We start from the raw sequence: 14,921 nt of genomic DNA, 5'->3' as shown, positions 1-14,921 counted from the left end.
GAATTTAAAGTGTCCCTGTCATTATAAAAATAAAAACAACTTTTGACATATTGCAGAGAATCTCTAGATTTCTATCTATCTATCTCTAGATATAGCTGGGAGAAGAGTGTTGCCGAGGGCTTCTCTCCCCATGATCCCCAGCTCGCTGCATGAGACAAGCTCTATTATAAGTCTATGGGGCTCATCTCCTGCAGAGAGACAGAGTTCACAGGGAGGTGGCAATGAAGCAATCCGCCATGTTACTTCCACCAGGAACTGGCTGGGATGTGAACACTCAGCTTCCAACTGATAAAACCTCTTAACATGTCTTTTTGACATGTCAGTAGTTTTTCACGGCGAGAGGGACACTTTAAATAAACAAGTTCTGAGGAAGATTTGGGTCTTATAAATGCTGCTATAAGCCCATAGGGGGAGATTTATCAAACATGGTGTAAAGTGAAACTGGCTCAGTTGCCCCTAGCAACCAATCAGATTCAATCTTTCATCTTCCAAAGAGTCTGTAAGGAATGAAAGGTGGAATCTGATTGGCTGCTAGGGGCAACTGAGCCAGTTTCACTTTACACCATGTTTGATAAATCTCTCCAATAGTGTTCATTGCGGCTCCCAGTGGTTTTATTTATACATTCACCATAAATGGATTGACCCCTAGGAACTCTGTGTGCCAATGTACAGGCTCCGTGTACTGTACAGGCCTTTGCTGTGTCACAGTAGGAGCAGTGCTGGAAGTTATGAATGGCACACAGTGGCAGCTACACGGATGGTGTACACTGCACATCTAGTCAGACAAGACCACAAAATATCCTTATTAAGCCCCTTAGGGTATGTGAACAATTTGGAAAAGCGACGTAAAATCAGTTGGGGAATTCCACGAGAGGCGGATTCCACAACGGATTTTACGTTGTTTTTTCGAAGTGTGCACATACCCTGACAGGAGTTGGAGAAAGTAAATAGGCACATAGGTTTAGAAGTGGAAATGTTAAGACACTATTACACAAAGCGATTATTGGCCGTATTCGGCCGTTACGGCCAATAATCGTCTTGTGTAATAGAGGGCAATGATCAGCCGACATGAACGATGTCGGCTGATCATTGAAGTCATTTGTCTTTCAACATGTTGAAAGACAAACAACTAATATATATCAGCGATCTGCTTCTGTCGCTCCGTGGAATGGGAGCGGTGGCAGCAGACCGCTGCTACCTGCTATGGGCTGCCCGGACAATCTAGCTGGGCAGCCCCCCCACAGCTCCTCCCCCCCCCATCGGCTCTCACCCGCTCGCTGTTGACGCATGTGATAGCAGGGAACGATGAGCTAACGGGCACTGATAGCGCTCGTTTGCTCCTCAATATCGACCCGTGTGGGCAAGGAACACAACAACTGTAAAACATTTAAAAAAAAGTAAAAATCTGCTGGTCCTGTTCACACTCTACACATATGTTTTTGTACAATGTTAGGGTATATTGCCACGACGGAATATGCACAGAAATTCTTTAACCGGACAGCAGAACTGAACAGGTGGAACGTCAAGCAGAGTCTGCCGCGTGGCCTCCGCTTGGAATTTCAGCACATATTTCTTAGGCTGGGTTCACACTGCGTTTTTGCAATCCGTTTTTGCAATCCATTTTTTGAAAAAAAAACGGATGAAAAACGGATTGCAAAAACAGATGCATTTGTGTGCATTCGTTTTGATCCGTTTTTCCATTGACTTCCATTATAAAAAAAACCAATCAAAACGGATCAGTTTTTTTTTTTGACGGACACAAAAACGTTGCTGACACTATTTTTTTTGTCCGTTAAATAAAACGGATCCGTTAAACGTATGCTAAAATCGCAGTGTGTACCCAGCCTTAGTGGGAACATACGCTTAAAGATATACATTTAGGGTATAAACCCACACACCGTATATGCAGCGTATTTACTGCTGCGATACGCAGCAAACTCGCAGCAGATTAGATCTAAATAACTGAACACAGCATCAAATCTGCACCACCAAATCTGCTGCGTATTTGTTGCATATCTGCTGCGTATACGGTGTGTGGGTTTATACCCTTAGGGTGCCTTCACACGTACCGTATCGCTGCGTATGTATCACTGCAAGTTTCTCCTACATAAATCCACAGTAATACTGATTGCTATCAAGTCAATGTATGTGTATTACTACATGCGAGTTTGGTGCAATTTTTACATGCGAGTTTTGATTTGCACATGATTTTCACAGGCGAGTTTAACACCACAAAAATTGCAGCTACTTTCATGCGAGTTTTGTGCGAGTTGTGTGCGATAAATACGCAGCGATATGGTACGTGTGAAGGCACCCTTAATAGGTGAACAAAACGTTTATTACCATAACCCAGTGATGGCTAACCTTGGCTCTCCAGCTGTGGCAAAACTACAGCTCCCATCATGCCTGGGCAGCCAAAGCCAAATCTTTGGTTGTTCAGGCATGATGGGAATTGTAGTTTTGCAACAGCTGGAGTGTCAGGGTTAGCCATCATTGCCAAAACCACTAACTAGAACTAGGATGCTCTGCATTTGATTCCCTGCAGCTGCAGAACTTGGATGCCACCCTAGGGCTGCAAGGAAAACATGGATACAGCCTATGGACTCCCTAGGGTGGCATCCAACTTCGGCAGCTGCGGGGAATTAAATGCCGAGTTTGACAGGTCCGCTAAACACCAGTGCTAACATACTTTATACTGTTTGTTAACATATATTACACAGTTATCCATTTTTTTTCACATAATCTTGCAGGATCCCAAAGCGCGGCACACAAATAGTGCACATTTCAAAGGCAGCACAAAAACACTAAACACTAAACACAAACACTAAACACAAAAACACTGTAAGCACTAACCGACATGGCAAATAATTGCTGTTATTTTAAAACAATGGCCATTTATTATATTGCCATCCACTAAGACAGCATTCACACGTTCCGTGTTCCACAAGGTACACGGGCGTGAAATGCTTTTCAACGGCTTCCCCCTGGCCCGCGCAGCATCTATGATAAGCTGGGAGTGGGGGAACTGTACAGATATGCACTGCACTGTAATGACAATGCCGTGCGGCTGATTCATTCCAGTGTGGCGCATATGCATACAGTTCCCCCGCTCCCAGAATCTTATCATATATGCTACCCTGGTGGGGAGAATCCGTTACAGACATTACACTTCAGTGGAACACGGAACATGTAAACGCAGCCTTAATTTCAACAGCCTTTCTGTGTTTTAAATCCACTCTGGTTTTGCTTGCAAAATACCAAGCAAAAATACTGTGTGGGAACATAGCCTAATGGTGTCTGTCTGGTTTCCTGCTAGTTTTTTTACATCTGAACGCGACGCCTGAAGTTTGTCCAGGCAGTGCACAGGTTAATTCATGTAATCACTTGCTTCAGGTGTATATAGAGACAGCCATAGACAATGTGGTGTTTAGACAAATGAAGCTGCCATGTCCATAGTGCTCAGGTCTGCTGCATGAGTCCCCTGTAATATCTCATAGATGCAGTTACAGGACTGACTTTATATATAGTTTCATTATTTATTTATTATTTTATTGGCTGCGGGGATATCTACACATTGTAACCTGTGCAGGTAAGACATAAGCTGTATAGAAGACTAATTTAGCCTACTAACAAAAGAGTGCGGATAGCACCGTCTGCGGACAAGACTTGATGAAAATGAGTCTTCTGGTCTCCAGCTTTGTGGCTTGGAAATATCGCACCTGTTGAATATGCAGAATTATCAGTCATTCTTGTCAACAGTTTATACCAGTTACCATCTGTCTCTTTAGAAAGATGGGTGAAAAACACATCAGGCAGTAGACAGTAAGCTTTCCCTGCATCCTGAATGGCATCTGTGTTTACACCTATTAAAATGGAAACTCTGAATAATGCATTATTAGCCAAACATAAGGCTATTAATATATAACCAGGGAAGGAAACTGGTCATTATTGATGTTGCTCGGGGTATACAGAGTATTAAAGGGAACCGTTATCTAAAAAAACATGTCCCAAGCTGCTTACATGGCTACATAACTAGGCTACATAACTACAGTATGTTCTGTAAGTAGTGAGACCTGTAGTTGCAATCACCTTTTATAATAACTTTTTATTGCTGCTCTAAAGTGTCACGGAGGCGTGGTCAGGCAGACTGTATCAGTAGAATTAACATGGTGAGCGAATTTACAGTAATAGCAAAGCGCTTGTCAGCCTGCTGACTTTGACGTCCGCTCTGGGTGCCTGGAAAAGCTGGATCCAGTCCTGGAAAACTGGGAGAATAAATCTCCTATAGAGGGTGCATTTACATTGAGGAATCCCTGCGGATTCCGCCGCTGACATCTCTGCCCATGACATAGGCTCCATTGTATGGTCGGTTGGATTCCGCCATCTGGCCAAAGAATTGACATGTCAATTATTTGTGCAGACGGAAGAATTTGCCTGACCATAGAATGGAGCATATGGGACGGTCGGAGATGCGAACGGCGGAATCCGCAGGGATCTTCTCTGTGCGGATTCCTTAATGTGAACGCACCATAATGTTCTGACAGAGTGGTTACCTGTGTGATCCCTGTTATTGGTCTTTAGCGGGAGGTGTCAGCCGCTCCATACACCCCTTGTAAATGTGAGGTGGTAATACCCCTTTAAGATGGATATACTTCTACCCCAAAGTGTCATTATAATCCCTTTAAGATAAAATATGCATTAACAGTCTAGTGGCATGGTTCCATAAAATGAATGATCATGTATGCATTATACACTCAGGGTGAGGTGTGAGACTTCCACCCACTTGTCAGAAACATTGGTGTGATGTGCAGAGTTATTTGTATGACAAAAAATTGCTGTTTACTCTAGTTTAGAGTAAACTAGATTTCTCTAGTCTCTGCTTTCTAGGCTAGGGCTACACTTTTTGTCTTTTTGTAGCACTACAAGATTAATTTTTAAGAGGTAAAACCGTTTCTATATTGCTGCCCTTATATATAACATAATAGCCTAGTCTAAAGGCCCTATTCCACGGGTCGTTTAGAGGAGCAATATCGTTCGTATTCGGCCGATATCGACTGCTACGAACGATATTCGTCCCGTGGAATAGAGTGCAACGATCAGCCGACATCGTTCATGTCGGCTGATCGTTGCAGTCGCTTGTTTTTCAACATGTTGAAAAACAAGCGACTGATATAGCAGCGATCTGCTGCCGTCGCTCCGTTGAATAGGACCGTCGGCAGCAGATGCTGCTATATCCTATGGGCTGCCCGGACGATCAGCGATCCCCCGGGCAGCCCCCCCAGCAGCTCCCCGCTGCCCCTCCCGCACTCACCCGCTCGCTGACGCCGCGTTGAATAGCGGCGGCAGCGAGCGGGGAACGAGGAGCAAACGAGCGCTAATAGCGCTCGTTTGCTCCTACAAACGACTGGTGGAATAGGGGCATTAGGGCCCTACTCCACCGGACGATTAGCGTTTGCATAATCGTTAACGATTAACGATCTCAAACGACCGCTATTGCAAAAGACCTGAAAACGTTCACTCATTTCCATGGAACGATAATCGTTACTTATGATCGTAATTGCGATCGTTTTTCTTCGCTATTTATTCGCTATTGCGTTCGTATCTATTGCGAACGACCAAACAACGTCTTATTCAATGCGAACGATTTGTGAACGAGCAACGATAAAAATAGGTCCAGGTCTTAAGGCCCTATTTCACGGGTCGTTTAGAGGAGCAATATCGTTCGTATTCGGCCGATAACGGCCGCTACGAACGATATTCGTCCCGTGGAATAGAGTGCAACGATCAGCCGACATCGTTCATGTCGGCTGATCGTTGCAGTCGCTTGTTTTTCAACATGTTGAAAAACAAGCGACTGATATAGCAGCGATCTGCTGCCGTCGCTCCGTTGAATAGGACCGTCGGCAGCAGATGCTGCTATATCCTATGGGCTGCCCGGACGATCAGCGATCCCCCGGGCAGCCCCCCCAGCAGCTCCCCGCTGCCCCTCCCGCACTCACCCGCTCGCTGACGCCGCGTTGAATAGCGGCGGCAGCGAGCGGGGAACGAGGAGCAAACGAGCGCTAATAGCGCTCGTTTGCTCCTACAAACGACTCGTGGAATAGGGGCATTATAAAGCGATCAACGATTTCTCGTTCGGTCGTTAATCGTTAACTGCATTTCAACCGAACGATTATCGTTTAGATTCGAACGATTTAACGATAATCTGAACGATAATCGTCCGGTGGAATAGGGCCCTTACATCCCCATGCTCTCCGGTGTCCACCTGCAGTGTCTGCACGTTCCCTGCTTTATGTTCTTGTTGACCATTCCAATGGACTTGTTTCTGCAATAACAGCCTGCTCAGCCAATCACTGACTGAGAAGGGACAGCGCAGCGACCAGAGACTGGCTGAGCGGTCTGTTATTGCCGAGACTAATCCGTCTCAGAAGTCTCAGCGGGGGATTGGAAGACGCAGCAGGGAGCATGGCAAAGTAGTTGAGTTTTAGCATAAAACGGGGGAGGCTGAGATGCTTAACAGCTTTAATGCAGTCAGTTACACCATAAACGGAAACAAGTTAAAGCTGGAGCACACTAAGGCAATGTTCACACACCGTATAATAAAAGAAAAACGCGGCAATGTTTTCAATATAATAATGCGCTCCATTAAAGTCAATGGAAAATTAGCCGGCAGTGCACACACCATAAAAAATAACAGCTGTAATGGATTGCCATCATGCAAATAACAAACATTCTCATTCTTTACCATTTGCTTTGGCAAAATACGGCTGTTTTTTCTTTTTCCTGTTCACACATTGTTTTATTTTCACTCAAATTGACAACTGTATTTTGGCTGAGAAATTGCACCCAAACTTACATGAAACGGATGATGAGATTTTCTCGAGTATCGCGAGATGCTCATCCGAGTAACAAGTACCATCAAGTACCCTAATACTCGGTCGAGTACCAAGCTCGGACGAGCATGCTCGCTCATCACTAGTAATGAACATTATTTTCCCTTGTGCAAACAACGGCTGTTGTTATGAAACATGGCTGTTGTTTTTACATTATGATAAAATGGGCTAATTATTATCTGACATGCCCCATTGTACGTATTGGGGGGAAATGTGATCACTTTGGCACCATAAAGTGTTGCAAGGCATGTTCATGAAGTTGACTGATGGTGTGGTTTAGACAGAGATTTATCTGACAGATTTTGGAAGCCAAAGCCAGGAATGGATTTGAAAAGAGGGTAAAATCTCAGTCTTTCCTTAATGATCTGTTCCCTGTTTATAGTCTGTTTCTGGCTTTGGCTTCAATTAGAATTTAGGGTAACAAATAAAGATAATACCTGATGAAAGCAAAGCAACACCTTCAATTGGGTAATTAGCAGTGCAAGGTGCGTGTCCCAGTAAGAACTGGTGAGACTAATGGTACTTTTACAAGGAGCGATAATTCACCCGATCGCACGAGTAACGATTTTGAATGAATGATGTTTTTTTTTATAACTATCAGCGTTTAGACGGAACGATACATCATACGGAAAAATAGTTAGGCTTAAGCGATCGCAAAAATGATTGCATATCTCACACATAGGTGAAATTGTTGAAAGACTGTTTACACGGAACGATCTGCGTTTTTTTTTGCGAACGATCAACGACTATTTGAGAACATGTTGAATGATCAAAATGAATGATTTCTCGCTCGTTGCTTGATCGTTCGCTGCGTTTACACGTACGATTATCGTTCGAATTCGATCGTTATCGTGCAAAAACGAACGATCAATCGTTCCGTGTAAAAGGACCATTACATGTATTTGCCCCGATTGTGTATTATATAGGATGTCACCCTGTACATATAGTGTATGATATAGGATGTCACCCTGTACATATAGTGTATGATATAGGATGTCGCCCTGTACATATAGTGTATGATATAGGATGCCATGCAGCAGAGGGGCAGGGTGCTGCTGGCCATGCAGCAGAGGGGCAGGGTGCTGCTGGCCATGCAGCAGGGGGGCAGGGTGCTGCTGGCCATGCAGCAGAGGGGCAGGGTGCTGCTGGCCATGCAGCAGAGGGGCAGGGTGCTGCTGGCCATGCAGCAGAGGGGCAGGGTGCTGCTGGCCATGCAGCAGAGGGGCAGGGTGCTGCTGGCCATGCAGCAGAGGGGCAGGGTGCTGCTGGCCATGCAGCAGAGGGGCAGGGTGCTGCTGGCCATGCAGCAGAGGGGCAGGGTGCTGCTGGCCATGCAGCAGAGGGGCAGGGTGCTGCTGGCCATGCAGCAGAGGGGCAGGGTGCTGCTGGCCATGCAGCAGAGGGGCAGGGTGCTGCTGGCCATGCAGCAGAGGGGCAGGGTGCTGCTGGCCATGCAGCAGAGGGGCAGGGTGCTGCTGGCCATGCAGCAGAGGGGCAGGGTGCTGCTGGCCATGCAGCAGAGGGGCAGGGTGCTGCTGGCCATGCAGCAGGGGGGCAGGGTGCTGCTGGCCATGCAGCAGAGGGGCAGGGTGCTGCTGGCCATGTAGCAGGGGGGCAGGGTGCTGCTGGCCATGTAGCAGGGGGGCAGGGTGCTGCTGGCCATGCAGCAGAGGGGCAGGGTGTTGTAGCACATGCAGTAAGCAGAAGGAGTTAAGCTGTGTTCCTCGGGAGGAGGGGGAGAGGCTGAGCAGCGTCTCGGGAGGTGGCTGAGGTGTTGGAAGGACTTTGGCTTCCTCCCTGTCCCCGTGCATGGTGCCATTCCCCAGGATGGAGAGGGGCAGCCTGTGTCTCCTTATCTCTGGCAGGAGGTAGCACCAGAGGGCTGGCGTTCTCCTGATTCTTTATAAAGACCTTGTAACCAGCCAGTGTCTTGCTCTACCCACAGGGGATGAGGGGGATGAAGGTGACTCGGGGACCCCCGGGGATGGTCAGGACTCTCCTCCTGGGGCTGCTCCTGGTGGGCAGCACCACAGCACTGGACGCCGCCTTGCTGCCAACTAAAAGCTATGGAAGCAGCGAAAGTGATGCCCGAGACTTTGCCAGTGACTTCAACAGCTCCGCGGAGATCGTGTTCTTCAGCAGTGTGGAAGCCAGCTGGACCTACAACACCAACATAACGGAGTACAACTCTGCCCAGCAGGTAAGGGGGGCACACATCACCACCTGGCAGCTTACCATATACCCAGCAGGTAAGGGGGGCACACACCATCACCAGGTGCCTGCCAGCTTACCATATGCCCAGCAGGTAAGGGGGGCACACACAATCACCAGGTGCCTGCCAGCTTACCATATGCCCAGCAGGTAAGGGGGGCACACACAATCACCAGGTGCCTGCCAGCTTACCATATGCCCAGCAGGTAAGGGGGGCACACAATCACCAGGTGCCTGCCAGCTTACCATATACCATATGCCCAGCATTGGTACAGGCTGTGCAGGGTATATACTGACAATAAGGACACCATAGTAGCGCTATCACTAGCAGCCACATGCTGTATGAATGTGCTCTGGCACCAGCAGGCATCCAGCTGCTATTAGGAGTGTATCTGTCAGGTCAGGGGGTGCTCCTCCACTCCTGCTTCTGGGGGTGCTCCTCCACTCTGTTTGTAGTATAAGAAGCAAATAGGATCTATTCATCCCATCTGACCCAGTGTGTAGCATTACAACACTGTGTCTCCAAATGTGATGCCAGTCTCTATACCAGCTTCCAGTTGTGGCATTGTGTCAGTGTAACTTGCATTCAGCAGAGGCAGACATAGCAAACAACTATTAGGTGTATTATGGCCAAGTCATGATGTTTTGTATCATGGGGTTGGGAATGTGTCAATCATCAAATCTCAGGGTCTGTAAACTGAATGACAGAATGTAAGCTGCCCTAAAATCATCCCTTCTATTATTTCTTATACTAACATGGGGGAATGATAAATGGAAAATATGACTTCCATGCAGGTCAGTAGTTTGTCATACAGATTAAACAAAAACTTCTCACCACTAGAACTAGCGCCCCTCCGGTCCATGGGATGAGGCTGGTACTGCACATTAGCTTCATTCACTTGAATGCAATACCAGGGGTAACCCAAGAACAGGAGTGGTGCTGTTTCATTCTTTCTTTTTTTCTTTTATAAGAGTAATTTACAGATAGTCCCTCATGTAATAAAGTATAATTATAGAGCTTATTACCCTTCTATATTGACATGAAACCAATTAGCCATCACCTAGATATTCAGTCTCATTCAGTCTCTCTCTCTCTCTCTCTCTCTCTCTCTCTCTCTCTCTCTCTCTCTCTCTCTCTCTCTCTCTCTCTCTCTCTCTCTCTCTCTCTCTCTCTCTCTCTCTCTCTCTCTCTCTCTCTCTCTCTCTCTCTCTCTCTCTCTCTCTCTCTCTCATAAAAATATATATATATATATATATATATATATATATTTGTGACTTAATAAAGACTCTTTCAGCACTCACATCCTGTACCCCTTTTAATGCCTGACCCCCGCCATGTTGGAATAACTTCCAATCAGGCGTATCACCATCCATGCTGTGCATATGTTTACAAACACATCCTCCTCAAACCGCAGGGTTGTATCCAGCATGCGTGATCCAGTTTTTCTGTGAGTCGGAGAATTCTAAAATTAACTTGTAAATAAGGGGGGGGGGGGGGAATTAAAAAAAATTGCCTGTACCGAAAGTACATAGAATATTAAAATAAAGTGAATTACAAGCAGAGCCTCAGTTGTCAAGTATAGAACAATAGTGTCAGTGTTAGCTGGATAATCTGTTTTATAAAGTTTTTAGTTTTTATGAAGTCTTCTAATGTGCAAGGACTAGGAGTATGAAACTGAGAGTCTTTGACACAATGAAACATCCATACAACTCTCTCTCAGCTTGTATAGAGAAGCATTTTGTAAATTCATTAGAATCTGTGCTGGTGAGTTAGCCAAGAAATTAGTAACTTTGTCCATTGGGGTCTACAAAGCTCTGGTCTCTGATCATAATGACAGAACTATCTATGTCCGCACATAATCCGGCATGTGGCTTCAGATACAAACTACATTTTCTGATGTATCTGTGCTACGAACCCCATATGGAGCATTGCCTGGTCTATAAGATTCTCTACGCCAGCATCTCTAGGCAACATATTGCCTCCTCAAACGTTAGTATCTAGGAACAGAAATTGGAGCGGACAGAGCATGGTACACCAAAGGGCGCACCACTACTGTATACAGTCCCATCAGGCCCTGCACTAGGTATAATAAGGTGTAATAGGAATATTACCAACATGTTTTTGACACAGGGCTAGGTTTATTTCACACTGAAGAATTGGATGTGAAGCTTAATTATATCAACTATGAAATTATTTAAAGGGTTAGTTTACCCCCAAAAAATTTCTTTCAAATCAACTGGTCCCAGCAATTGCTAGAGATTTTTACTTCACTTCTATTAAGAAATCTCAAGTCTTCCAGTACTTATCAGCTGTGGTGTGTCCTGCAGGTAGTGGTGTATTCTTTTCAGAATGACAGTGTTCTCTGCTGCCACCTCTGTCCATATCAGGAACTGACAAGAGCAGTAGCAAATTCTCATAGAACACCTCTCCTGCTCTCCAGACTGGAAAGAATATCACTTCCTGCAGGACACACACCAGTTGATTTGAGGAATATTTATTTTTTATTTTTTTTTGTGAATTACTGTTTTAAAGTGATGCTGTGCGTCCATACAGTTGTATGATTTCCGTAATAAGAGATTAATAGTAGGTGACCTCATTGGGAGCTGCAGTGTCTGCCTTGGTGGTTCATTTCTTCTCTAGAATATGTTCTCCCTTTCTCCCCCCCCCCCCCCCCATGCCATTGCACTCCTGCCAATCATACTGAAGCCAAGTCCATGCATTCTGTGTCCTCAGACCACACTGCCCAGAAATGTATGCCCCAAGAAATTCAGCAGTACATAAGTAATATAGTAGACAGAAGGGCACTCCCTCTCTTTGCTCTTCTAATTTTAGCAATGGAATGTGCCAGAGGGGCAAGACAATAAGGAAAATGCAAGTTTAACCCTTGCGTAGTTAACAAAGCAATGGCGAATCCTATGCTGTTTACAGTTACCGAGACGGCTCTTAATGCAAAGTTAAATTGCATGTCCATTACATTACAAAACTCAATCTGTTTTTTTTTTTTTTTTTTTTATTCATTGAAACAATGTTTATTTGTCAAGAATGGGACCATAAAGGGGAGAAATAAGTGCAATAAGTCCCCATAGCTGTCCAATGCTGATAGGCATTCCAGAGATGCCAGTAACACAGACGTTTACATAGATAAAGAAAGCAATTAAGCGTTAAATGCTCCTAGTGCATCCAGCTGTACGAAAAATGGGACAAACAGCACAAATAAAGATCAGCGAAGACGGAAACAAGCCGATCTGCCTAAGTAGTGAGTGCCGAGCCGTAATCAGCAGAACGCAACGGCGATTAGGCGCTAATTGGATGGGAGAATGAGCGCTGCTGCTGGAGAGGAGATAGCACTGTGCTGCGCTATGACTTACAGATGTTTGTAGGCACATAGAATACATGTGGAGGATTAGTATGGGGACATAGAAATGTGTAAACCTGCGGCCCTCTACCTGTGTAAAAAAAAAAAAAAAAATCATGCCTGGACAGCCAAAGCAACAGAAAATATAAAGGAAGGACTTAAAGGGATTATCCAGCGCTACAAAAACATGGCCACTTTCTTCCAGAGACAGCCCCACTCTTGTCTCCAGCTTGGGTGGGGGTTTGCTGCTCAGTTCCATTGAAATGAATGGAGCTTAATTGCAAACCACACCTGAACTGGAGACAAGAGTCGTGTTGTCTGAAAGTGGGCATGTTTTTGTAGTACTGGATAACCCCCTTTGACAAATTTTGCAGTATGGAATTAAATATAAAAAAAATTCTCGCTCACAATCCAGCGCCACTAAAGCTCCAGACTGCCAGACAGAATTGCCCCGATGACTTCTCCATAAACTCTGCATGGGACATGGCAACATTATCTGAACGCTCGGGGCTTGATTCCCTGTGGCTTCAGAAGATGGATGCTGCCTAGAAAACATGGACACAGCCTGTGGCTGTCTCCATGTTTCCCAGGACTCCCTTGGGTAACATCCAACTTCTGAATCTTCAGGGAATCAAATGCTGAGCGCTCAATTAATGTTGCCGAACCCAAACATTTTGCCAGGTTGGCTCAACAACCTTCTGCATTTATACTGGTCGAGGATTCGTTGTCTTGTTCTTGCTGTGTTGGTGATGAGGCAAGACTCTAGTGGATGTAGGGCTGTTGGTGCATATATTTAATATTATAATTATTATTTAAAATGGCTTTAATTAAAGGGGTTATCCAGCGCTACAAAAACATTGGCCACTCTCTTCCAGAGACAGCCCCACTCTTGTCTCCAGCTTGGGTGGGGTTTTGCTGCTTAGTTCCATTGAAGTGAATGGAGCTTAATTGCAAACCACATCTGAACTGGGGACAAGAGTCATGTTGTCGCTAAAAGAAAGTGGGCAAGTTTTTGTAGCACTGGATAACCCCTTTAAAGTGAATCTGAGCCCCTGGCCACTTGCCAAGCTGATGGCACCACTGGATGCATATCAATAAAAGCCTTCAGAACATAGCTTTATTACCTGTGTGTCTTTATTTTTATTTAAAAAAAAAAGTGTCAGAGACTGGGTTCTAGCACCTCATTGTTTTGTATGCACAGTGAATATCGCTGATTATGCAAGGGGCGGGCATACAGCACAAGTGAGGCATAGCAGGGCTAGTGCCCAGGAAACAATAGGCTCCACCTCTTTGACACTATTCATGTCATGTGTTTTTTTAATATGAAAATTAAAACATACATAGACAACAAAGGTATGTTCTGAATTATTTAAGTCATATCTGTCTAGTGTTGCCATCATCTCAGTAGGCAGACATAGGGTCCAAGATTTGACTTTAAGGCTTCGTTCCCACTGAGGAAAACTAGCGGAATTCACAGCGGAATGCCGTTAGCCTCCCTCTCATAATGGGAGTATATGGGAGGCGCACGCTCATGCTCTGTCCGTTAATTCTTCAGCGCGGACAAAACAGGAGCGTGCGCCTCCCATAGACTCCCATTATGAGAGGGAGGCTAACTGCATTCCGCGACGGACAATTCCGCCAGTTTTCCTCAGTGGGAACGAAGCCTAAAGTAATAAAAGTTCAAAAAGGATACAGAAAGAGAAAAAAAAGGGGGTTGGATGCCTAGTACATTTGACAAAGGCAGTTATGTATTGTCTAAGACCTCTATTTGCAGTACACTGCATAAAAGCTTAATAAATTGTTGGGGGGGGGTCCCTTTATTCAGACGTTGAGTACATCGATCTTCAGACTATACGGTAATATAACCAGGAACAAACATTAGCCTCTAGTCCAGATCAGATAACTTTTAATAAATCTGCCTCTTGTCCAATCGAGTCAGCCAGGTATACATAGATCTTGAAGTAAGTCACTTTTAAGTTGTGTTTTTTGTGTCCTTTTGTTTTCAATGTGAAAATATTAAATGGATTTAACTATAGATGTGCAGGTTGCAGAAACCTATATATGCCCTATGGCTTCCACCCTTCTGTTGTCTATGTTGAAGTTGCGTTTGTGTGTGTGTGTATATATAATAACAATAATATATATAATGTGTGTGTGTGTGTATTTTATTTTTTTTTCTTTACAAATGGCCTCTTTACTGTATAATGACTGTCATGTATTACTGTATTTTAGGTACTTGCTGCTGGAGAAGAACAGACATTTAATGCAGCTTGGGGAGAAAGAGCCAAGGAACTTTTCAATGAAACCTTTCACACATTTACAGACCCTCAGCTAAAAAAAGTAATCGAGTCCATTTGGACCTTGGGAGTCGCTAATCTAAATGTAACGCAACGTGATCGGGTGAGTGTACTCTACCACATACTTCTCTCTATGTATTTTAGTTATGCTCCAAAATCTAGAA

At 44.9% G+C, this 14,921-nt stretch overlaps 1 protein-coding gene across 1 annotated transcript in view; it reads left to right on the top strand.

Moving 5' to 3' along the window:
- The first annotated feature begins 8,712 nt into the window (after nt 1-8,712).
- ACE (angiotensin I converting enzyme) overlaps nt 8,713-14,921 on the top strand; it is a 37,042-nt gene continuing 30,833 nt past the window's right edge. The window contains exons 1-2 of the mRNA XM_069952455.1: nt 8,713-9,093; nt 14,693-14,860. Coding sequence (XP_069808556.1) covers nt 8,842-9,093; nt 14,693-14,860 — 420 coding nt within the window. The 5' untranslated portion in view covers nt 8,713-8,841. The remainder of the gene's footprint in view (nt 9,094-14,692; nt 14,861-14,921) is intronic.

This window comes from Dendropsophus ebraccatus, chromosome 14 (genome assembly GCF_027789765.1).
Source record: "Dendropsophus ebraccatus isolate aDenEbr1 chromosome 14, aDenEbr1.pat, whole genome shotgun sequence".
Classification (NCBI taxonomy): domain Eukaryota; kingdom Metazoa; phylum Chordata; class Amphibia; order Anura; family Hylidae; genus Dendropsophus; species Dendropsophus ebraccatus.
This window is presented reverse-complemented; position numbering and strand designations above follow the sequence as displayed.